The sequence below is a fragment of the Nanorana parkeri genome, unplaced genomic scaffold, assembly GCF_000935625.1.
Source record: "Nanorana parkeri isolate BGI_ZX_2015 unplaced genomic scaffold, ASM93562v1 scaffold2561, whole genome shotgun sequence".
In the NCBI taxonomy this organism is placed as follows: Eukaryota; Metazoa; Chordata; class Amphibia; order Anura; family Dicroglossidae; genus Nanorana; species Nanorana parkeri.
The window spans coordinates 1-22,853 of record NW_017308829.1 but is presented as its reverse complement, the minus strand read 5'-3'; the positions used below and the strand labels follow the sequence as shown (position 1 = coordinate 22,853).

The 22,853-nt window shown below is 40.7% G+C and overlaps 1 protein-coding gene across 1 annotated transcript in view; it reads left to right on the top strand.

Annotated features, from left to right (window-relative positions):
• Positions 1-22,180, top strand: part of LOC108801927 (choline transporter-like protein 3) — a gene marked incomplete at its 3' end in the record, with an annotated part of 45,887 nt that extends 23,707 nt beyond the window's left edge. Inside the window, exons 7-11 of the mRNA XM_018573834.1 lie at positions 2,186-2,310; positions 5,098-5,284; positions 9,290-9,455; positions 13,630-13,783; positions 22,097-22,180. Of these exons, the coding sequence (XP_018429336.1) occupies positions 2,186-2,310; positions 5,098-5,284; positions 9,290-9,455; positions 13,630-13,783; positions 22,097-22,180 (716 nt within the window). The remainder of the gene's footprint in view (positions 1-2,185; positions 2,311-5,097; positions 5,285-9,289; positions 9,456-13,629; positions 13,784-22,096) is intronic.
• Between the last annotated feature and the right edge of the window lie 673 nt (positions 22,181-22,853).

The window sequence follows — 22,853 nt, the reverse complement described above, 5'->3', positions numbered from 1 at the left end:
ATTATTATATATTTAGTTCTTGGTTCCCGTTGTTTACATTGGTCCTGCTTAGTGGTTGTTTGCTTTGTTGCCCACCCCTCAGTTGGACTGCTAATGGATGTCCAAAAAAGTTTAAATTTAAAGTTTCCTGTGTTCCTCAATGGATGAGAAAGGAAAATAGGATTTTTACTCATCATAAAATACATTTTTGTTATTTTATCATTTCTTTATTAGTCTTGCCATAAACTTGTCATGAATGATTGCTGTATGAAATGTGACTGATTTATCTTAAGAAGTTAACTGTTACTTCAGCCAAAAGGTTTTCTTCCTATTTTGCATACAGTGGGAAGGGGTTAGAACATCAGTACTTAGATCAACTACAAAAACACCTGTTGCTGGTAATATTGCTTCCCCATCCCATAGAAAACAAAAAAAAGTTTGGCTGGTTGCACAGAGACAATTGCAAAAAAAAGTTCACGGTTCTTAGTGGTTCATAGCTTTAGTGTATGGTTTGAGAAATATGAAAACGAGTAATGTACTCAAATTGTCTATAGAACTGTTACAGTCTTTGGAACCTTTTACTATTAGATTTTATATATAAATGGACTATGAGCTGGAGCAGAGGCGTAACTAGAACCTTCAGGGCTCCGGTGCAAGAAACCATGAAGGCCCCCCCAACCGACATGGCACCGCATGGTTAACAAGAAGGCTGCCGAGGCAAACGCGGGTCCTCGGCAGCCGCTTGTTTAAAATTTTAGTGCAGTATCTGCGTATCTGACCCAGTATCTGCGTTTACGTAAAGTCGGGATTACCGAGGAAACCGGCATTTATTTACAAAGTATTAACCCTGTACTGGTTAATTGTGACCGTTAATAATATGCCATGCATGACAGTGAATGATGGGTGGCAGGAAATGATGAATGTAATATTATTAACGGTCACAATTAACAGTTTAAACGAAACAATTTAAACGAAATAAATCCCAGTTTCCTCGATTAATATTGGTCTGTGCACAAGCGCAGATGCTGAGGTCGGCAAATTCTACTACATTGGCGTTCTCGACAGAACACCGGTATCTGCATTTAGTATTGGGGCATTTTCACAAGTATAAGTACTCGTGAAAATGCCCAGTATTGGCACTGGTGTATCCCTACTTAAACATATAATGCATTGCTGGGACTTGTAGTCCTACATAGTTGGTGCTATTCTGCATTCCTGTATAATCATCATACATCAATGCAGAATACCAGAAGCTATGCGGGACTACAAGTCCCAGCAATACATTATAATAAGTCAGCTATGCAGAATACTACCAGCACCCCCCACTATAATGCATTGCTGGGACTTGTAGTCCTACATAGTTGGAGCTATTCTGCTTTGCTGCATAATCATCATACAGCAATGTAGAATGCCACCAGCTATGTGGAACTACAAGTCCTAGGAATACATTATAATAGTCAGCACTACAGAATCCCACTACAATCCCTCCCACCCCCCAAAACACACACACACTTTCCCGCCCCCTCCCACTCCAGACTTACCTTCTTTCTCCACCAGGGCCCTCTCTCTCTTCCTCGTCTCCCCGGTCAGGAGGCGGGGCTAAGAGGGTCGGGTCCTCGCACAGCAGAATGTGCTGCCCGGCGGTGCCTGCAGCATATTCTGCTGGTGACAGCCTCTCCGATCCCTGCCGCACAGCTGCCCGTACATGCTGCGGTGGCTGTGCGTCAGGGAACGAGCGGCACTCTCTGGGGGGGGGGGCCTGTTCTTCCTCCGACCCTTGCAACCCTGGTAGTTCCGCCAGTGAGCTGGAGTATTTACCTTCAGGCTCACCTATATTTTGATAGAAAACCAGAAACAATAGATTACATATAAGTTGAATGCATAGCTTCTATTGCAGCTCTCAATGTTACTTCCAGCTATACTGTGTTGGCTCTCTGTAGAGGTCATCCGCTTCCCCTTTTCTCTTCATGTTGCAACACCATTGAGGCCGCACTTCACTATGTTAGCATTTAATTTGCTTTATTACTCAGAGCAGAGTTTACAGGCCATCCTCTTCCCTTGCCCTTTTAAGGGGTTTATTATAGATTAACAGAACATTAATTTGAAAAAATGCTTGGCACCGTACAGCTAACGAGCATGTGATAAAGTAACAACCTGCTGTTTTTTGCTATATGTACTTAGCAATTTTTAATTCTGTTTTGTTTAGTTGTCTCTGGAGTGCTGTGGTGGCTGTATTATGACCAAATTAATGACATTAGTTATGAGCTGGAGACTGAGAAGGAAAATGCAAAGTTCTTACTTGGATTCTCTATAGTATCTACATTAGTGTCTGTAAGTATGAACTTGACCATGCTGCTGGAGGGCATTGCTTTTGATGGATTGCTTTTGGAGTGATGGATTGCTTTTCGGACTTGCAGAGTTACACGTCACTGATTGTAATAATAAAATCCTTCACTTTGCTGTCTCTGCGGCTTATGTGTGTGTGCACTGAGTGTGTTTGATATGCCCTTACATGAACCCTGTTCAGAGGGACCTAATGCATGAAATGTGCCTTTAATGGTCTATGTCTGGGCAAATATGCTAAATGAATAAATGTTAAACCCCAGCAAAATTAAAATGTTTGCTCCTAGCAGCAAAATAGAAATACACCCATCCAATACCATCCTTATGGCTTCAGACATGTTCCTGCTGCTATTGTAGAAATTGATTAGGGGCATACATTGACGAACAGATTCAGTTATATTAAAAACATTTCCTTCAAGATTGAACTACTAACTTTTAGACCATGTGTGGTAGTATATGTAATGCTAGTCACTTAAAGTGACATAAGTCAAAAAAAAATCCTCCCCCCCCCAATTTTAATTAAAGCACTTACCTTAAATGATGTTTCTTAATCCAATCTTCTTTCCTGTCATTTGCATCTGTCCCTCCAGCGCTGCTGCGGGTCTCCTATCCAGCGCGGACTCCTCTGTCCTTGCTGGCACTTCCTGTCCCACGGTGTCTGCATGCGGGTGCACGCGTCCATAGACTTACCTTGTGTCCCTCCTCGTCTCCCAGCCGAAAATGTGAACTGCACATGCGGCCGCCCGAGAATTTTCACAATTTCGGACGGGAGCGTGCGGGGAAGACATGGGTAAGTATTAACCTCTTTTAAAGCGTTTTTTTTGTTTACACTTTTTGCATATATCTACTGCTTGCTAGCAGTAGATATAGGCAAAAAAAAGACAGAGGGTTTAATAACTCTTTAAACGTTATATGCTTTAAGTTGGTAATGCCATTTAAAAAGTAATTTTCAATATTTTTAAACCTGCAGCTCTCATTAAAATATATGGTCCCGCCATGAAGGTCCTTGTTTAAGACCTTCCTGTTGCAGGGTTGCTTTACAGTCACTGTCCCATTTCTACCCCTTAGTTGTCCCCCTCCATTGTGGGTACCCTGATGCAAATAAGCCCCCCTGCCCACAGACCCCCACAACCACCGGGGACAGAGTTGTGGTGGAAGAGGCCCTTGTCCTCATCTGGATGGAGACAAGGTGCTTTTCCAGGGGGGACCCTGGAAAAGCACCCAACCAAAGGCATGGCAAGGCTTGCCCCACCCCCCCACTTAACTGCCATGCCAGGCCTGTGCTCGAATTAACCTTTTTGCTGCCACCGACGTAAGGCTTACAGCAGAACACAACTGTTTCCAGCTAGCCATGTCAGTAAGCCTTAGCTAGTTGGTAGTTTTCTCGAACAGGAGATTAAGGACTTTGTGTCCGCAATTTCTCTTTCAAAAAGGAGATGTCAGGGGTCTGTTTAGCAGCCCCCCCCCCCCTATCCCCAACCAATACACACATATATTATACACATGCACCAATGGGCACCATATTGTGGTGTACGCCATGCAGAAGTGCTGCGGTGCTTGTTAGAACGCATTGCAGTGCTTGATTTTTTTTCTTTTCAAAATAACATTAATTTAACAGTGGCAGCGTGTGGCAAAGCGTTGTGACACATTGCCATGCGTTGTGATACACTGTGTTGTGATTAAATGTATGCCTGTATCATTTTATCACAACACACACACCTGCACAGTGCACAAACTATTTTTAACATAAGTTGCTGGTTTACAGTTTGGCGTTACTTTATTTTTTTTACCATTTCGCAAAAAGGCGCAATTTAAAATTTACAAATATTTGTTTATTAACTCAATACAGTTTTCTCTTTTAGATTTAGACAGAAAAGTATTTTTTGGTGTGCACTGATACTGACTATAGTGTGCTTTTCTCAATTTAATAGGTGCACAACCCTCTTTCGCCAGAAATTCAATTACAGCTCGTTGTTTTAGATGCAGATGCATGGCTCTAATCACTCAGGGCTAGTTCACACCAGAACTGCATGTGTCTGCGCAGCTGCAGTGCGATGCGTTTTGCCACGATTTTACCCTGATTGGCGCCGTTTGGTTTTTGCTTAAAATGGGATTTCAGGTGTGTTCCAGTGCGCTTGCATGCATTTTTTTATGCGTTCCGTTGCAACCCAATGCTGTTAAAATAGGTCAAGCAGTATTTTTTCTGACTGCATCGGTGCGGACTGACTGCACTGGTGTGAACAGAGCACCAGAAATCCCATAGAAATGCATTTTGGATGCAGCTGCCAAACTGAAAAGACTGCATCACAACTGCATCTGGTGTGAACTAGCCCTCAATCTGAAACAGAAAAGCATATATTAGTGAGGTACGGACACCTCTATAACATGGCACATGAACATTCACTAACAGACCTCAAATTACAGACGTGGAGGCATTCATTTTTAATTGACCCTCGTAAAAGACCTCTTTCACAGTTCACCAAAGTGCCTGTGTATCAACAGATAATCTGCTCATGGCTTAAGTGTATGGCCAACCATGTACCAAACATCGCTGCATTGTATGGCTTAGGACAGTTAGAGAATTACTTTATATATAGTCAATATAGGCACAGAGGTAATTTTTTTAAACATTTTCTAATGGTGGTGTGCCTCGTGATTTTTTTTCATGAAAAAAGTGTGCCTTTGCACAAAAAAGGTTGAAAAACACTGGCTTAGGATAAGACTGTTCTTCAGACATCTTGGATTTTTAGTGCTATTTCTGTTCCTTTTTCTCAGATCATCCTGTTGATCTCAATATTTGTAATGAGGGCAAGGATCCAGATGACCATTCAGCTGTTCAAAGTGGCAAGCAGCTTTATCAGTCGGATCCCATTTTTGTTGGTGCAGCCCCTCTGGACTTTTCTGATTCTCCTTTTCTACTGGATATTATGGGTTGCTGTGCTGCTCAGTATGGGCACATCAGGTAAGTCTTTGTGCATATGTGCATGTTTAAGTTACACGGGAACTATGGGGCAACCTTTTTTTGCCCATAGTTCTCTTCAGGGTCACGGGAGGACATATACTAATGTCCCCCAGTGACCCAAAACTCAGTATATAGCTGGCTATTGCCCGCTATATGCTGAGAGCACAGAGCCGCGCTGCAGCCGGGAAGGATCCCGGCAATACTGTTGAGGTCCACCCCGCTGGCTGATTGACAGCTGACTCTGCCCTCCCCCATCCGTTCCTCCAGTCAGCGCTGGAGAAACGGAGAGGGATGGAGAAGAATGCCTGCGGGGAGCGGTGACTGACAGTCACCGCTCTCTGCAGGGAGAGGATCGGGAAGTCATCGATCGGCAGTGTGTGTTCGCTGACTTCCCTATCAACAGAGCCGACCTGTGACTGTTTCAGTTTCACAGGTCGGCTTGAATTATAGGGATAAGTGTTTTTCACTCACCCTATAGTTCTCCTTTAATGTTAATAGGCTACACTGTAATTTACACTGCGCAATCCCAGTATTGTCCTGAGACTTATCAACTAAGACTAGCCATACACTATTCATACACTATAGCACCATTCATTAATTGGACAACTAATGCTAAACAGCATGGTGTGCCGGTGCCAGAATACCCAAACAGTAATATAAGCTTCACTGATTCCTTCAACAATATTGTTGGGATACTTTCCAGCTGCAGCGCAGCTCTGTGCTGCCAGCATATAGTGCTTAGGTATACCCGTTCCGTACGTACACAAAATACGTATTAATCCTTTCAGTGAGCTCATTAGGTCCTAGAGCGAGAGCGGGATGTGTTCTGTACTCCTAACACAATTCATGCTCTAGGGTGGTAGCGCTGCTCTTTTATAGATGCAATACAGTGAGTGAGCGATGTCCCCTTGTAGCAGGAAGTGTGTTACTGGCAGGATCATCATCTGAAAAGAAAGGTATAAAAACCAAAAAAGTCCTATTATGGTGAAGCTCCACCACTTTTCTGCAAAACCCTGACCCTTTGTCATTGCTGCAATGGTCTGGTGCAGATTGTGCCACTTCCCCTTCACTAGGCAATAGACAAAGCATAATTTGTTAGCACAACAGTTCCTGCATGACTTAGTTTGTCATTATTTCATCTTGGTACCATAGACAGGCAGTGGTACAACTGCAACATAAAATCAGGCATGAACAAAACTTTCGGTGTTAGGAACATAATAACTAGTTTTCACTGCAACTATAGATTGTGGGTTGTGTTATTTTGTGCCATGAATAGCTTAATACAATGTACACCTACAGGTTTTGTGGTGAAGTTTATAAAATAGTGCTACAGATTACATGTTGCCCTACATTGTTTACATTGCAGTCGTGTTTCTGTACCACTAGATGTCACTTATGCAACATTTTAACCCCTTCATGACTGAGCTAGTTTTCAGGTTCTGTTCATAAATGACTGACACATTTTTTACATTTTTGCTGTGTGGTTCTTCCACGTCAGTAATATACTTTCTTACTAAATGTACCCACACATATTATATATTGTTTTTTAGAGGACAGATAGGGCTATATAATTATATCACATATGTGTACCTAACCCCTCACTTAGTTTGAATAAAATAAAAAAAATGAGGAAAAAAACTAGAAGAAAACACTTTTTTCACAAGTTTTGATTATTATTATTTTTTTTTAGAATTTTTTTATATTAATTATAGTATAAAAAATATATTTATATATAACTTATATTTTCCTAATTTTGTTTTACACTTTATTTTAATTTTTTTACACTTTGTAAAAAAAATAAAAATAAAATAAAAAAACTTTTTTTTTTCTTGTCAGTTTATATCAAGCAATCACTATGACAGCTTGATAAATTAACTTTTTTATTTTATTTTTGGCTATTAGGCTGATCCAAACTTAGGAACAGCTAATAATAACCTTAGAGACTGATCCTGACTTTAGTCAGATTCAGATCTCACTAAAAGCTCTTTGATCGTGCCTAGACGATCAGAAATGATACATTTCACTCAAAAGATATACATTGTATCCTTTCAGTGAAATGTATCTAAACATCGGGCTCTCGAGCTGTCAAAACAAATAGCAGAGAGGTGAGGTGAGTCACTGCTGCCTCTCTGCTATTTTGAGCTGTCAAATACGGGATCGCAAATTGCGGTCCTCTATTTGCATGTAACGGCTTCATTCTTTCATTAATGAAAGGAAGAAGCTTTTACAAAAAGCTTAATTATTTCATTAATTAATGCCTCAATACTGAGACATTAATGAATGACTGTTAAATGCTGAGAATCAGCAAATACCGGCATTACAAAGCCTGATATAACTCGTCACGTACAGTGTACGTGGCCAGTCATATAGGCACAAAGTGACAAGACGTACACTGTACGTCTCCCGTCACGAAGGGGTTAAAGCACAAGTTTGATGGTACAAAAATACAAGGCTTGGGGAAAATCTTTGTTTGGCCGTTGTTGTAAACATGAAATGGCTGAAGAGAAAAGTAGACTTCCGTGGTATTATGTGGAAAGGTCACTTAAACATTAATTATAGCATTAACAACTAACATATTTAGTGCTGTGGTGGTCAGTCTTCAATATTCGGAGGGCTTTGCATAATTAATGGAGAAAATGTTCATAAAAAGTAACAGTGCTAGGTATACTAAGTATGCTAGTTGTGGTGTTTCATGAAAGTGTAGCAGTAGTGGCTATTAGGAGGTTATTATCTTTAAAGTGTATGTCCCGCCACAACAATTTTTTTTAGTTTTTGATAGAGCGGGCAAGGGTTAGAACATCTGTTTTACTGTTACTGGGGCTCAGTAAGCCAGAGATTTATTAAAACAGTTTCTAAACTGGTGACAACAGTTTTACAGAACCCAGAAGTGGGGAAAAAATCTGCAACAGGGACACAGACGGCAATAACTAGCTAAAATAATTTTGATTTCTGTCTGTGCTGATGTTGCAGTTTTCCCTTTTCTTCCTGTCTGGTGAAACCATTGTAACCAGGACAGAAGCCCTGGATAGTAGTAGAACCCTTTTATCAGTAATACCCTTATCTCTTTATTCAAATAAAAAAAGTTTTGGCTGGATATACACTTTAAGCTTAATACATTTTTGTAATAAGATGCAAATAATAGCATTGATGTCCGTTGATAATACTAAAGAAGCAGGAAAGATGGACAGATATTTAGACATGATCACTCAGACGTCTGTATATGCTGGGCCCCAAAATATTAAGAGCATAGATGTAGGAAGGTATAGGGAGAATACCTTCCTGCATTAGTAAAAAATAAAAAAAACATGACACTCCACACGCTACCTGCCACGTTACCTTGCGTGCTGTCCTCTACAGGACAGCCCTTGGGATAGAGAGCAGGGCACTTGGCAACTGTAATACATAGTCACTTGGACATCTGTTTAAATCTAAACTTGGAGCACAAAAACATTAATTGAAATATACTTTTCAATAACCACAAAGGATATAAATCCACTTTGTGAGCTTAAAATGCCTTTGCAAAGCGTTGTCACATTAAATTAGCAGTGGTATCATTACTGTGCTGTACATAGCCTGTGGAGAGAAAAGAGCTGTGGAAGGGTTAAAGCAGGCCCCACCCACTATAGGCTGCCGGTAGAAAACTACAGGAGGTGGTGGGGACAAGACTTTTTTTTTTAGGCTTTTTTGTTTACATTTTTGCTTTTGAATTTAGAGACCCCTTTAAGTTTAAGATTAAAAAAAAAGACTGACCAGTTACACTAAATCACAAATGCTGCATAAGACAACCACAAAATGTGCTCCAGTCATTCATTCAGATTATTTCTTGAATATCAAAAGAATCTTTGTTGACCATTCCCAAAAATTCTTCAGTTTATGGCCGGCTTTAGACTAAGGAGTGAATCAAACATTGTAGACTGCGCTGCTGCAAACGTTATTGTGTATTATACTGTTCTACCGTAACTGTCCATAGTTGTGGATTTAGTACAAGCTTCTTCCTCTTTCCAGGCAGTGCCCAGGTATCATCAGATGGGCAAGTGACATTTAAACCTCTGGCCGGAATTCGATATATGTGGTGGTATCATTTATTTGGCCTGATATGGACCAGTGAATTCTTCCTTACATGTCAGCAAATTGTCATTTCTGGAGCCACTGTGTCCCGGTTCTTAGATCGGTATGTTCTGATGACTTCTGGTTATTTTGGGGAAAACATACAGATTTGTTAATTGCTTGCTCTGAGTGTAAAGGTGTGCATACCATAATATATTAACATATTAAGTATTAGGATATAAGATATTGGACGTAAATGTTGTGGCATGATAGTTAAAATACTTTGTTTTCAAAGTGGTGAATTAGACCTGCGATGGCTCGGTGGTGGCCTGTGACCTGGACTTTTGTGGTTTCAAGTAAGCAAGTTAAAGTAAAACTTCTCTTGAGTAAAAAAAATGCTTTTTAGGCCTCTTCTATATTTATTTACAAGCTTTATGTGCAGCTCTACAAACTTGAACTGCTTGTGGCATGATGAGAAGAAGTCCAGTTGCCTTGAGTTATTTTTTACAGACATGAAGAGAAGAATTGGGTATCATGATATCTAAGAAACTAACTGTCACGATACCGTGCACAGGTGTCCCTGCACCGCATGCAGGTACCTACACGGGAAGACCAAACACGTATGACCACACTGGACAAGGCAAATGTGTTATATCCAGTTTATTGTAAACAGCACAACCAAATAAAACACCCAAAAGCAAACATGGATAATTAACGTGACACCAACTAAATATAACCACCAACACCTACAACATATAACGGGAGCAAATAGCTTAATACAGGTAACAATAACAGGACTACAAGCAGGTATCAGGACTTAGGTCTATAATCAGGTGACAGGACTTGGGACTCAGGATACACAGGAAATAGGACTGCAAACAGGGTTCAGGACTGGTAACAGGACTCACAGGAAACAGGACTGCAAAAAGGGTTCAGGACTCACAGGAAACAATACTGAGCCATAGTCCTGACTGCAGGGAGGCTTTAAATACCCTCCCAGGAAGCGCCAGGTGAAGGCTAAGTGCCGGCAGCTGGGAGACACCTGCAGGTGAGCACTGGATCTGCAGGTTCCAGCACCACCCAGTGGTGGTCTGGTACCTAACAGTTACCTGCAGGTGAGCACAGGAACTGCAGGGCTTAGGTCCAGCGCCACCTGGAGGCGCTCTGGATCCTAACACTAACATTCTTGCCTTGCAGCTCTGGGTCTTGGGTTCAAATTCCCATCTGGGACACAATATAAATAGAGTTTCATGAAGCTTAAAAGGGTTTCATTTGGTTATTCCGGATTCTTCCCATAATCCTAAACATGCAGATGTGTTAATTGGATTCCTCCCAAATTGTCCCTGCTGTATAATGTGCAAAGTGCTGTGTAATATGTTAGAGCTATATACAAAAAACAAAAACAAATAACCAACATAGATGAAATGATGAATGTAGTAAACCTAGGGGTAAAGCAGAGGATACCTGAAAGTTGACTTCTGGGAAAAACTGTGATTCAATTGCGCTAGCAGGCATTTAGATCATCCCCAGACTTCATACCCCCCAAACGTCCTAATATGAAGGGATGTTTTTTGTTTTTTTACCGTTTTTAGAAGATTTTAGCTGCCTGCAGATTTGAAATGGAAAGGCCATTTAAATATTAGTGTATGTCAATTATATATGTTACATCAACGTTTAACAAACATTGAGCTTTCCTTACAATTAAAATGAAAATAAATGTTCAAACAAAATGGAGCAAGCTGATTTAGTTTATTAACCACTTCAAGACCAGGTGTTTAGACCCCCTTCCCATCCAGGCCATTTTTCAGTATTCAGCGCTGTGGTACTTTGACTGACGTTTACTCCGTCATGCAACGCTGTACTGAAATGAATTTTATACCATTTTTTGGGGACAGATAGAGCTTTATTTTGGTGGTATTTAATCACCACTGGGGTTTTCATTTTTTACTATAATTAGGAAAAATTTAAAGAAAATTTTGAAAAAAAAAAGGTTTTTTTCACATTATGTTTAGGAAACATTTATTATTACCCAGTTTTTTGGTAAAATATAAGACGGGGTCACATCGGATAAATAGACACCAAACATGTCAAGCTCTAAAATTGCGCGCACCCGCGAAATCGCAGAAAACTACCATACCCAAAATTGGCCATAGGCGACACTTTAAAAGCTTTTACCGCTCATCAGTTTAGTGTTATCAGCGATTGATGGCCCTAGACTTATTGCTCTCACTGCGACGTTCGCGGCGATATGTAACATGTGCGGCGTAATGGGCGCAATCGTCGTTTTTGCACGTATGCGCCCCCGACGCATGTTTGCATGCGTGTATGTATGGGTGGGGACTTGACATTTTTTCATTTTTTTTATTCTTTTTTATGTGTTACTTTACATTTTGGGGGGGACTTACATTTTGCTATCACATACGTTTTACTACGGCCGGCCAGGAAGTGGTTAAAGAGGAAGTCTTGTTCGAATTTTGGTTTGAAGTAAAAATTCTTGCTGGCTGTTTTAAAGTGACCCTGTCACCACTTATCTGTAAAAGAAGAGACAATGGGGGAAATGTATCAAAATCTGGAGCAGCTGTGCATAGCAGCTGTGCATAGTAACCAATCAGCTTCTCTCTTCACCTTGTTCAGTTAAGGAGAGCTGCAGCTAACAATTATTTTCAAAATCGATTAGTTAGCGGATTATTAAGTCCGATTAATCGGATAAACTTAATCGATGATTGAAAAAGTTGACAACTTTTTCAATAATCGATTATAATCGATTATGTCGATTAGTTGTTGCAGCCCTACAGTTAAGATTTGAAAATGAAAGGGAAACTGATTTGATTACCGTGGCAACTGCTCCAGATTTTGCCTTTTCCAGTTTTGATAAACTCCCCCTAATATACTTATCTTTCTGGAAGCCCATGTATTGAAATTCTTCCACTTCTGCTTGTCCCCTGTTGCTGCCAGTATGCAACCAGTCAGGAATACCTGTTATCCTCCCGCTGCCTTGTATGTCTTGTAGTGAATTATTGTCTGGTGGGAGGATCCACAGAATGTGGTGGGGAAGCAAGTATTTTACACACCCAGAAGTGTAGAATACATGCAGCAACCAGGGAGCAGCAACACAGCATTGTTTGAATGCACTGTCTCTCAGCAAGATGATTCTGTTTCTTCTATTAGTGTTTTTTTATTTTTAAGGGGATTTCCAAGAAGCCACTTTTAGTTCAGAACACCTTTTATACTGGTTGTCATAACACGTTTGCCATGGCTTCTCTTGAACAAAAAGATACAGACGGGAATGCATCAAAACTGGAGCAGGCAAAACCTGGAGCAGTTGCCTAGGGCAACCAATCAGCTTCTCTCTTCAGTTTGTTCAGTTAAGATTTGAAAATGAAAGAGAGAAGCTGATTGGTAGCCATGCACAGCTGCTCCAGATTTTGTCTGCTCCAGTTTTGATAAATTCCCCTGACAGTTGTTTATTTATTGCCTGCTGGTGATATTTGGTATTACCACATGATAAGGGAAACTGTACGTTTCACTGGCTGAAATAAAGTCCATGAAGTAATGTAAATAACAGCTGCATTAGGTTTTCGCTGTTGTTTCCAAGAAGGTCTTTAGAGGTCAGGGTCCTTGTATTTCTACATGGAGGGACCCCAGACAGAGTTTTCCATTTGATTTGGAAATCTCATCTAGCTTGCACTTATCCTGTGAGGCAGAGAGATGTTTAGGTGATCCAGAACAATAATCGATAAACAAACATCAGTGTCCGGTTGGTGTTATGGATTACATTAGAGACAATTCTTATTAATATTTTACAGGAATGATTTATTGCCCACAGTTAACGCAGAGCTTTACAATTTAAAGGGAGATGATATAGTTGCAATACAAAACAAGCGGGTTAGGAGGACCCTACCCTTAAGAGCTGAAACCTAAAAGGGAGGTGCAAGTGATACAAAAGGTAATAACTGTGTGGGGAGTTGATGGAGAAGATAAAAGTTTGGTTGTTAGGTGGACGCAGGGTGGGCTTCCCTGAAAATGAGAGTTTGTAAGGATTGCTTAAAGGTGGACAGAGTAGGAGATAGCCTCATAGATTGGGGTAGGGAGTTTTAGATGATGGTAGAAACTCTAGAGAAGTCCTGGAGGCAAGTTTGGGAGGAGATAACCAAGGAGCCAGAGAACAGGAGGTCTTAGGGGGAGGAAAGAAGTCTACCTCTTTGGATGCCTTTAAAACAATACATGGCGGTAAGGATGCTAGTGTTAATTTAGAATGTTGTGGGATTTTATGTAATGTACCTGCTTATATTTTACAGAGACAAAACAAAAGTCAAGCACCCTATCCTGTCTTCCTTGTCTATTCTGTTTTGGTACCATCTTGGAACAGCAGTTATGGGTTCCTTCTTGCTGGCCCTTTTGAAAATCCCAAGAATTATTTTAATGAATTTATCTCGGCTACTATATAAAAAGGTAAGCAGTGGTGAGCCCTGCAAATATTTGGTCTTAACAATTTTGTATTCGTTTTTTTATAAATTTTGTAAACAAACAAGTGAAAAGCTGTGCAAGCCCAATAAGCCGTGCCGGGTGTGAATGTGAGAAAAAGAGGTTTGCACAGCTTTCACTTGTTTGTTCCCCTTAAGGAGAAAGTGAAATTTATTTTTAGTGGGCGAATATGTTTGCTTCTTTTTCAATGATTATGTGTGTTGAGATTTGTACATAAGCTACTTAGAGCAGACTAATGTTGGGGTATGTTCCCAACAGTAATTTGACCTCAGGAAGCTACTCGGATGAGTGCAGCATTATCTTCAACAAGTCCAGTTAGATGTGATTACCTGCTACTAGCTATGGACAGTGCTGTTGTTCATTGTTCTGCTGAAACCCATAAGAGAGCACCCATACACCTCTTAGATTGGAAGCCCTCATGGGCAGGGCCCTCCTTACCATCTTGTTTTGAATTGTATTGTAATTATAATGTCTTCCCTATGTTGTAAAGCGCTGCCCAAACTGTTGGCGCTATATAAATCCTGTATAATAATAATACACTCCAACATGATTTGTTAGTACCACTGTACTGGGTGCCCCCAGCTTACACTTTTACTAATGGCTCTGGGGCTGCATGTAGCACACCTACTGTGTAGCCTGGAATCTTGTTTCCGCTCTGTTTCTACAGTCTATTCTGTCATTGGAGACCTCTTTAGCTCCTTTGGGTGTGGCCAGTTTCTCCACCCCTCTGTAAAACTCTGTTATCACTAGCAGACATGCTCTTTACACCCTCCTAGATGTGAATTTACCATAAATTTAAAAAAATAGTTTTTTAAAATCTTACCACTGCTGCGGTTGATCCCTTGCTTATAGAATGCTTGGCACAGTTTGCCGTAGCTTTAAACGTCAGTTGTCAGTTTGCTGGAGGCTTCCTAGCTTATCTCTTGCATGGGTCTCCTGTCAGTTCACATCAGTAGGACACTTTTGTTAAAGAACTGGACTGCATTCAAGCCCACCCAGGGACGCCAAAAAAAAAAGAACTGGACTGCAGAAATCATATCCAAGAAGCATCTGATCCGTATGGCCTTTGAGGGACAACTTCTCTTCTGGTCTCCCCTTGATACCCTTACTAAGGACACTGCCGGTGGTGAGAGCATCCACCTTCCTCAGACAAAGAAGCTGAGTCTTCTCCATCTTTATCTGTTAAGAAATCCCTATCATTTCTCCACAGCAGCTCCCATTATATCGTGACCCACAAGCTTGGCACCCAGTCCACCCAGAAGTTCTGGGGCTCAGAGTCTGCCAAATCCTCAGGCAATGATTCCGCTGCATATTTCCTGAGTTGGAGGGCGTTTGTTAATTTTGGTTGACACTTGCACAGCTTGCATCTCAGATGCTTAGGTGGCATCCTAGGGCTAAAAACTGAAGTTTAGTTCCCTGCCCCCTCCTTGGTTTCTCAGGTCTAACCTCCCTGTGTTACCACACAGAGGATCAGATCTCCATGGAGTCCTCTTGGGTCTTCTGGACCAAGGTATCATTGCCCCAGTTCCTGTGGCAGAACAGTTTCAAGCTTCTTTTCTCCATCCTATTCATGCTTCTTAATCCCAAAGGGGGCATTTCCTCCTACTTCCGTCCCAATGCTCTAAATGTCCTCATTCAAGCTTAGGAATGCCACATGGAATACACTAGGTTTGTCAATGCCTACCTCCGCGAGGGAGACATGCTGGCTTCCGTGGACATCAAAGAGTTGTCCCAATTTTTCGTGGACATCAGCATTTCTTATGCATTGCTGTGGCCTCCCTACCAGATTGTGCCCTTTCCCTTCAGAATCTTTTCTGTACCTTCGGTGTTTGACTCTAGTATTAGCCTTTCTGTGCTCTTGTGACATTCTCATTGTGGGATATTTAGACAACCTCCTGTTGAGGGAGCAGTTGGTGCGGGCTCTGTCAGACATTAGAGTGGTTTGGATGAATCTTAATCTTTCAAATATCGTTGCAGAACCTGCATCTTCTTCTTTTTTTTTTTTTTTTTATAGGATCTGGGTTTAGCCCCACACTTTTCCCACAAGAGAAACTCTATGAATTCAGATTCCAGCTCTGTAGGAGTCGTCCAATTCTCTACTTTTGCATGAGAGTCTTGGACCTGATGGTAACCTTTTATTGAAGCAACTCCATTTACCCAGTTTTATGCCAGAGTTCTTCAATGCAACACTCGTGGGATAATTCATTCAAGTCCCTTGACAGACTAATTAATATGGCACCAATGACGTTTGTCCCTGTCTTGGTGGCTCCGTAATCCATCTTAGGATTTGAACCTTCCTTCCAATCTTCTAAAAGAATCTCATGACAGATGCCAGCCAGTCCGATTGGTAGGATCATAGGCACTCTGTTGTTGAAGGGGACTTGGTTGTCGAAGTCTTCTCCTGATCAACATCCAGGAATGGGTGATTTGACTGTCTATGCAGTTTTGGACCATTTGACTTGGATTCAGTCAGATAATGCCATGGTGGTGGTGTACATCAACCATCATGGAGGAACCAGAAGTCTCACCCCACAAGAGAGGTAGATTGAATCCTGCCTCTTCCACTGTGTACATCCCAGGCATAGACAGTTGTCAGTCAGACCTCCTCATCCGACAGTGCCTGGACTAGGGAGTGGTTTCTTCATGCATAGATGTTCGAAGATCTGTGTCTTGGGTGGAGGACACCATATGTGGACCTTCTGGCCTCCAGGTTCAACAACAAGCTTGCCAGGTTTCTCTACGTGTACAGGGATCATCTAGTAGAAGCAGTGGATGATCTGTGGGATCAGTGCATCCTCATCTATGCCTTTCCTCCCCTGAAGACTCTTCCTCATCTGCTTCACAGGATCAAGACTGAGGACATGCCAGTGGTCCTTATGACTGAAGACTGGCCTAGGCAGGATGTGTTTTGAACCATGAGAGTCTACTTCTCTGCCACTGTGCCTTTCAGAAAGACTGATGGTCCCCATAAGGGTATACATGTTTCTCATTCCATCATTACTAAGTGGATCAGACAGACCATCAAATAACCCTATGGTCTAAAGGATTGGATTCAATATTTTTCTGTCAAGGCACACTCTGCTAGATCCAGAGTGCTTCTTTGGCTTTTCAGCATCAAATAAATGTTTCTCGGATTTGCAAGGCTGCCACCTGGTCTTCTGTTCACATATTCTCACATATAGTTTATATAGTCACATATAATTCTACCAGGTGAACATAGTGGTCTCATCTTATGCCAGCTTTGGCCATATGGTCCTTCATGTGGCTGGTTGAGCTACAGAGAGTTCCTAGTTATTGGGTTTTATTTTTCTTGGTCCTGTTAGTTTTTTGCTTTGTTGCCCTTACCCCTCAAACATGCTTTTGGGTGTCCTGAAGGTGAAAGGCTTCCTGTGTCCCTCAGTGGATGAGAAAGAAAATAGAATTTTTGTCTTCACTGTAAAATCCTTTTCTTGGAGTTTGTTCAGGGACACATTCTATCCCTCTGTGTTTTATGATCCTACTCTCGATACTGCTTTGTACAAACTGAGGCACTCTGGTAGTAGGAGAAATAATCTTGGGCTGGTCCACAGTTGTTTGTTTGCCAGTGTTCAATCATTCTGTAGGTGGCAATATAAGGTAAGAGGAAAGACTTCCTGTTTCCCACAATGAACTCCAAGAAAATGATTTTAGAGTGAATACAAAAATCCTAGGGGATGCCTCTGCCTAGCAATTGTCTGCTAAACCAAAAGACAGTCTAATTCTAGCTGCAGCAGAGACGGGAATGGTGGGGAAGCACTGGTAAAGTAATTATAACTGGGGCAGGGGAGTCCCTTCACAAGCACACTATCCTATTTAACCCTCGTGATTTGTCAGTGCAGGGGACAAAATGGAAGCACCACACTGTTTTTTTTTTCCTTATATTATTTTAAATGGCAAATTTTCATGTTTGATTGGGTTATATATTTTGACATTTTTAATGCCTTGCTTCACCAAAGTAGGGTGTTCTTCATATTATTTGTGAACTAGAAGTCTAAATAATGAGATTGGTTGGGTAGGAATTATGAATACATGTTCCCTGAGAGTACAAAGAATTCTATTATACATATTTGTTCTTCACTTTCCAGTTTTATGTTTTGGCATAAATCCATTGTGAGTTATAATCATTCTAATTTTGAGGTTGTTTTTACCAGACTTTTCGGAAACCAACACAGCAACTAGAGTTCTTTTTAACCTCTGTCTGTAGGATGGAACTTCCTCTGAGACTTTGGGTATTCCTGATCATGGAGTGATAATAGAATTTCAGATTGCAGGAAATGCAGTTAATTTAATTTTAAGTACAGTAGAACGATGTGCATAGGATGTTCCCCAACTGCACAAATAAAAAGAGTGATGATAATGTCTTAGCAGACAAAGGTGCTGGCCAAGCATGTTTACTTGCTATTATTTAGTTCTGCAGCTATTACATCTTTTAGTGTCAGTGGCCTAACTTGGTTTATCTACTTGTTTTTCTATTCATATTAATAATTTGGCTTGAATTCACATAATAGAAGATAGATTAGCCGATCCAGTCAGAGTAAAAAAAATAATTATATTTTATTCTTCCAATGTTTTCTTGGCATCAGTGGTTGTGTCCTTTGTAGTGGCTGATGTATACTAATACTGCTTCCCTTAAGAAGCAATAAAAAAAGACCATATCATACTTTCCATTGGGAGTGTATTTACATTGAGCTGCCAGTGTTACATGTCATTGGGCCCTGTTTCCTTTTTCTTAAATGAGAGCCACGCTTTCTAATACTTCATATTGCTCTACTATAAATATTTATTACTATAAAACTCTTTTAGTTCAAGTGTTATAAAAGGTGAGGCCCCTGGCAAGCACCAAGTGTTGCTGTCCAAATGTGGCGTCATGGGATCATTTCCAAGGCTGTTATATAACTAGGAAAATTGGATCCCCATGTGGAATATGTAATCTACTGCCATCGCTGCTTGCTTATTTAGTATACTGCATTTATATTATGGGTTATACTAGTGGTTTATTTTTATATACAATGTATATCCATCATATGGGTCCATCTAGCTTATGTGTATTTACAACTGTAAAGCACAAATTAAATTTCCTGCCCTTCTCATTACTTTTTTTTTATCATCCAGTAATAAATGCATTTTAGGGTGTGAATGCATACTTTTTAAAAAGTATTAATCATCCAAAAAAGCCCCCCCCCATGTCCTAAAATTTCTTCCCCTTGTCCCCCTGTGACACTAATTCACACCTTTTCTCCCTGTCCACCTATTCCACCTTGTTTCCTCCTTTTCTAATCTTTCCTCTTACCCACCTACTGAATTACTCCTCCCACCTCCCTCACTGACTCAACACCACCCGCTCCCACTCACATTCATGACCAGAGCCAAGACTATACCTATCTAGCAATTTACCATGTCATTGGTCAGGTAATTTCCTCTCTGATCTCTTTACACATAATTACCATACTGTTTATCTCCGTTGTACTTACCTGTGAGTCCATGATGCCTTACCTGTGGGTACATGACACCCTGCACTCACACAATGTTCTCAGTCTTTTGGGTTGAATGACGCCCAACTTTCATCTAGTCATGGCAAGGAATTACTGTGGGGAACAGCTCTGGAGAGGAAATGATTATTGCAACCAGAGTTGAGAAACAAAGATGTAGAACACTTTAAAACATAACTGTGTTTCACAATAGAATGAGTTTGAGATGCCACTGTTTGTCATTTGGAAATATGGAGCAAGTGTTAATGGGCTTTCCAAATATAAATTGCACAACAACACAGGCAATAATGATTGACAATATTGTATTATAAATATTGGAAAGGACATTGTTATACAGGAAATGCAATAATACAGGATCCCTTTCTGCAGAACAGGAAAATGTCTTCTATTCTGGAATCAGAATTATTCAGTTACAAGCTTAAGAAAGACATGGTCACAAGCTAAATAGGTTGCAAAAAGACAAATCGGTCAAGTTTAGCTGCTAATGAATTCCATTAGTGGTCCAGAGAGCGGCAAAACCCCCACCCCTGAACAACGTAGCCTGGTATTGCCTAGCAGAGGGGAAAATTCCATCCTGGCCCTACAAAGGAGCCAAATAATTTCCCTAAATCGATTGGGTTTTACTACTGTAATGCAACATGAGTGCTGTGATTGATGGGCACACTGTGTAGGGGCACATCAGACCAATGAAGACCCAGACCACTGCACTCTGAGAGGAATTTATTAGGAATCTGTAGCAGATGTGCATAGCAAAGAAGCTTTGAAAATTAAATCTGTATGCTGATTAAATGAACAAGAGATAAGCTGATTGTTTACTATTCACAACTGCTCCAGGTTCTGTCTGCTCCAGTTTATTACATTTTACCCCTCTGCTGAGCAGTGATCCAGCTTTCCAGCACATGGTGTTGTAAACCTTGGTACAGCAAATCAGATCCTATCTGTAATAGAGTACAGTAAGCTTTTTGCAATGTCTCTGAGGAGGATTACAGCTGTCACAGGAGTTTGTTGCTGTGCAATCTTCCTCTCATGGTCTAGCATACAGTAGGTGGGCAAAGCTAACGAGACTGGGAAGAGCTTAGATGGAACTTGACTTGCATTTCAGATATTGAAAGCTATTCAGAATTGAACAGAAAATAGCAGCTATAGGAAATTCAGCTAGCAGGGTACATGGGTACACATGTGATACAGAAATGGAAATGGCCACTAGAAGGCAGTGACCCTGCATCAATGTACACCCTAAGGGGCTTTTTTTTTTTTAACAAATCTGCATAGCAATTTATCCAGTGAAGCTGCATTTTCTTGTGAGTTATTGTGAAAATGTGGCTAAATTGAATGTTCCTAGGCTAGTTTCTCTTCTGGTCAAATGTCCTTCAAATATTATGGGCAGTAGTAAATCGAGAAAATACTGCATTATGGCCACTAGATGGAGCTGAGGATCATAGGAAATAAATATGTTAGTAACAATTCCAGAGAATGCTGGTGGAAATTAGCAGATGCATGTAACCTTTGTTACAATGTATATACATTTATCTGATAATTCCCTCAAGCTTTGTCTAGAATTATAAAAAAAAAATTCTCTTGTTGCTAAGATGTATTTATTCTCTATCATCCTCCGCTTTAATTAGTGGTGACAATTCAGTATTTTCCTGATTTCACTACTGCCCATAATATTTAGGGGGTTATTCACGAAGGAGCCGAAGGATCCAGTCGTAGGTTCGTCTGATCTTTCGGCTCTCGTTGGTCGCCGGAGCACTTTGGTTCAGTCGAACCGAAGGGCTGCTGTACGGGCTATTCACTATAGCCCGTACAGCGGCCGAGCAGCTAGCTCCGCCCAATTGTTTTTTTAAATTTTTTAATCTTTATTTTTAAATTTTACTATTTTCATTAAAAAAATATTTTTTAAACCTTTTTTTAGATCTTTTCATTGATTTTTCTATTCTGCTTGGTACCACGGAGGTGCAGAGTAGCCAAGCCGAATGCCGCTCAGCTATTCATTCACTGCTGTTTGGGAAAGGCAGCGAGCGAGCTGCCGGAGCTTCGGCTCAGCCGATCTAGATGTTGGATCGGCTGAGTCTAAGTCCTTCTGCACTTTGGCTCAGCCGAACATGCAGAGCATATTCTCGTGACCGAAGTGCAGCCGATGTACGGCTGAAATCAGCCGTACTGAGCCGGAGTGAAGAGCTGAATGTTGTTCGGCTCACTTCACTTCGGCTGTGTTGTTCACTCGGCTGCCTTCGGCAGCTTTGTGAATTACCCCGTTAAATAACATTTTACCACAAGAGGAAATAGCCTAAAAACATTGTTTTTTTCCATTCTGACAACGGCTGGTTCATTCGCATAGAACTATTGTACATGCAGTTTTTCTGGATAAATAGCTATGCAAATTTTTTTCCACAAATAGCTTCTTAAGTGTTCTTGTTTTATTTGAGAATATGAGTACAGAATTCGTGATCTGCTTATGAATGAAGCGTCAGCACTATTATTCAATTTCTCATATATTTGATGGCAATGCTATTTCCTGTTTGGCGAAATCACAGAGGTTATTGCTCCGCAGATTCTTGCAGCTGTCGAACCAGTTGTTTTCCTTCCAAAAAAGCATGTTCTGCTTGGTGGGAAAGACATTCAGTTCATTATCTCTACTTTCAAAACAGTTTCACCATGGCAGGAAAAGGGTGTGATAAAAATGTCCCCCACTAGTATTTGTCATGAAGACTCTTTTGTAGCGTGCTGTGCTGAATGATGCAAATAAATGTCACTTTCTATTTGTTTCCAGGACAATGCATGCACCAGGTGTACGTCAAAGTGCTGCTTCGGCTGCGTTTGGTGCTATGAAAAATGGCTGAGATGCTTGAATCAGGTAAATTTATTTGTTGTCTGTCTGCATCCCTGCATACCTGACATCTTATTTACAGAAAACTAACCCTTACAAATAAATGTGTACAGAATAATGTAATATAAGAGGTTGGGAAATATTTTTTTTTAAGCATTGCCTGGGCAATATATACACTTTGTGATGGAAGCAGAACTAACATGAAACTGCAGCTGTTTTGCTGACAGCCCCCCATACCCATATAAAGAACGCTTAATAAAAGTTGGAAAACAATTTTTAGAAAAAGCAAAAACAAAAAATACCTTCCTCGGGCCCTGGCTTCCATCCACTTCATTTGTTGCAGCAAATACATGTGTATTTTAGGAGCTCTGGACCTTTTGAGTAAACAAGGATAGGTTATAGGATTCCTGAAATTTGGAGGCAGCTTGTCAACAAGGGTATCCCGAGGAGTCCCTGGAAACGTTTGCAGAGTATTGGAAAAATTAGAGGGCCGTACTGATTTAATTAATTAAGGTTTTTATTAGATATGATGTAAAGGTAAAAAGCTATATGGGCTATCAGATTTTGTCACATTACATAGCCCTGATAAAGGGGGATCTGTGACCCCCAAAACATGTTCGCTATTTATTTGTATACTCCATCTAAAAGAAAGAAAACATGTGTCATGTGCAATGTATGCGTTCCTTGAACATGCGTTCGA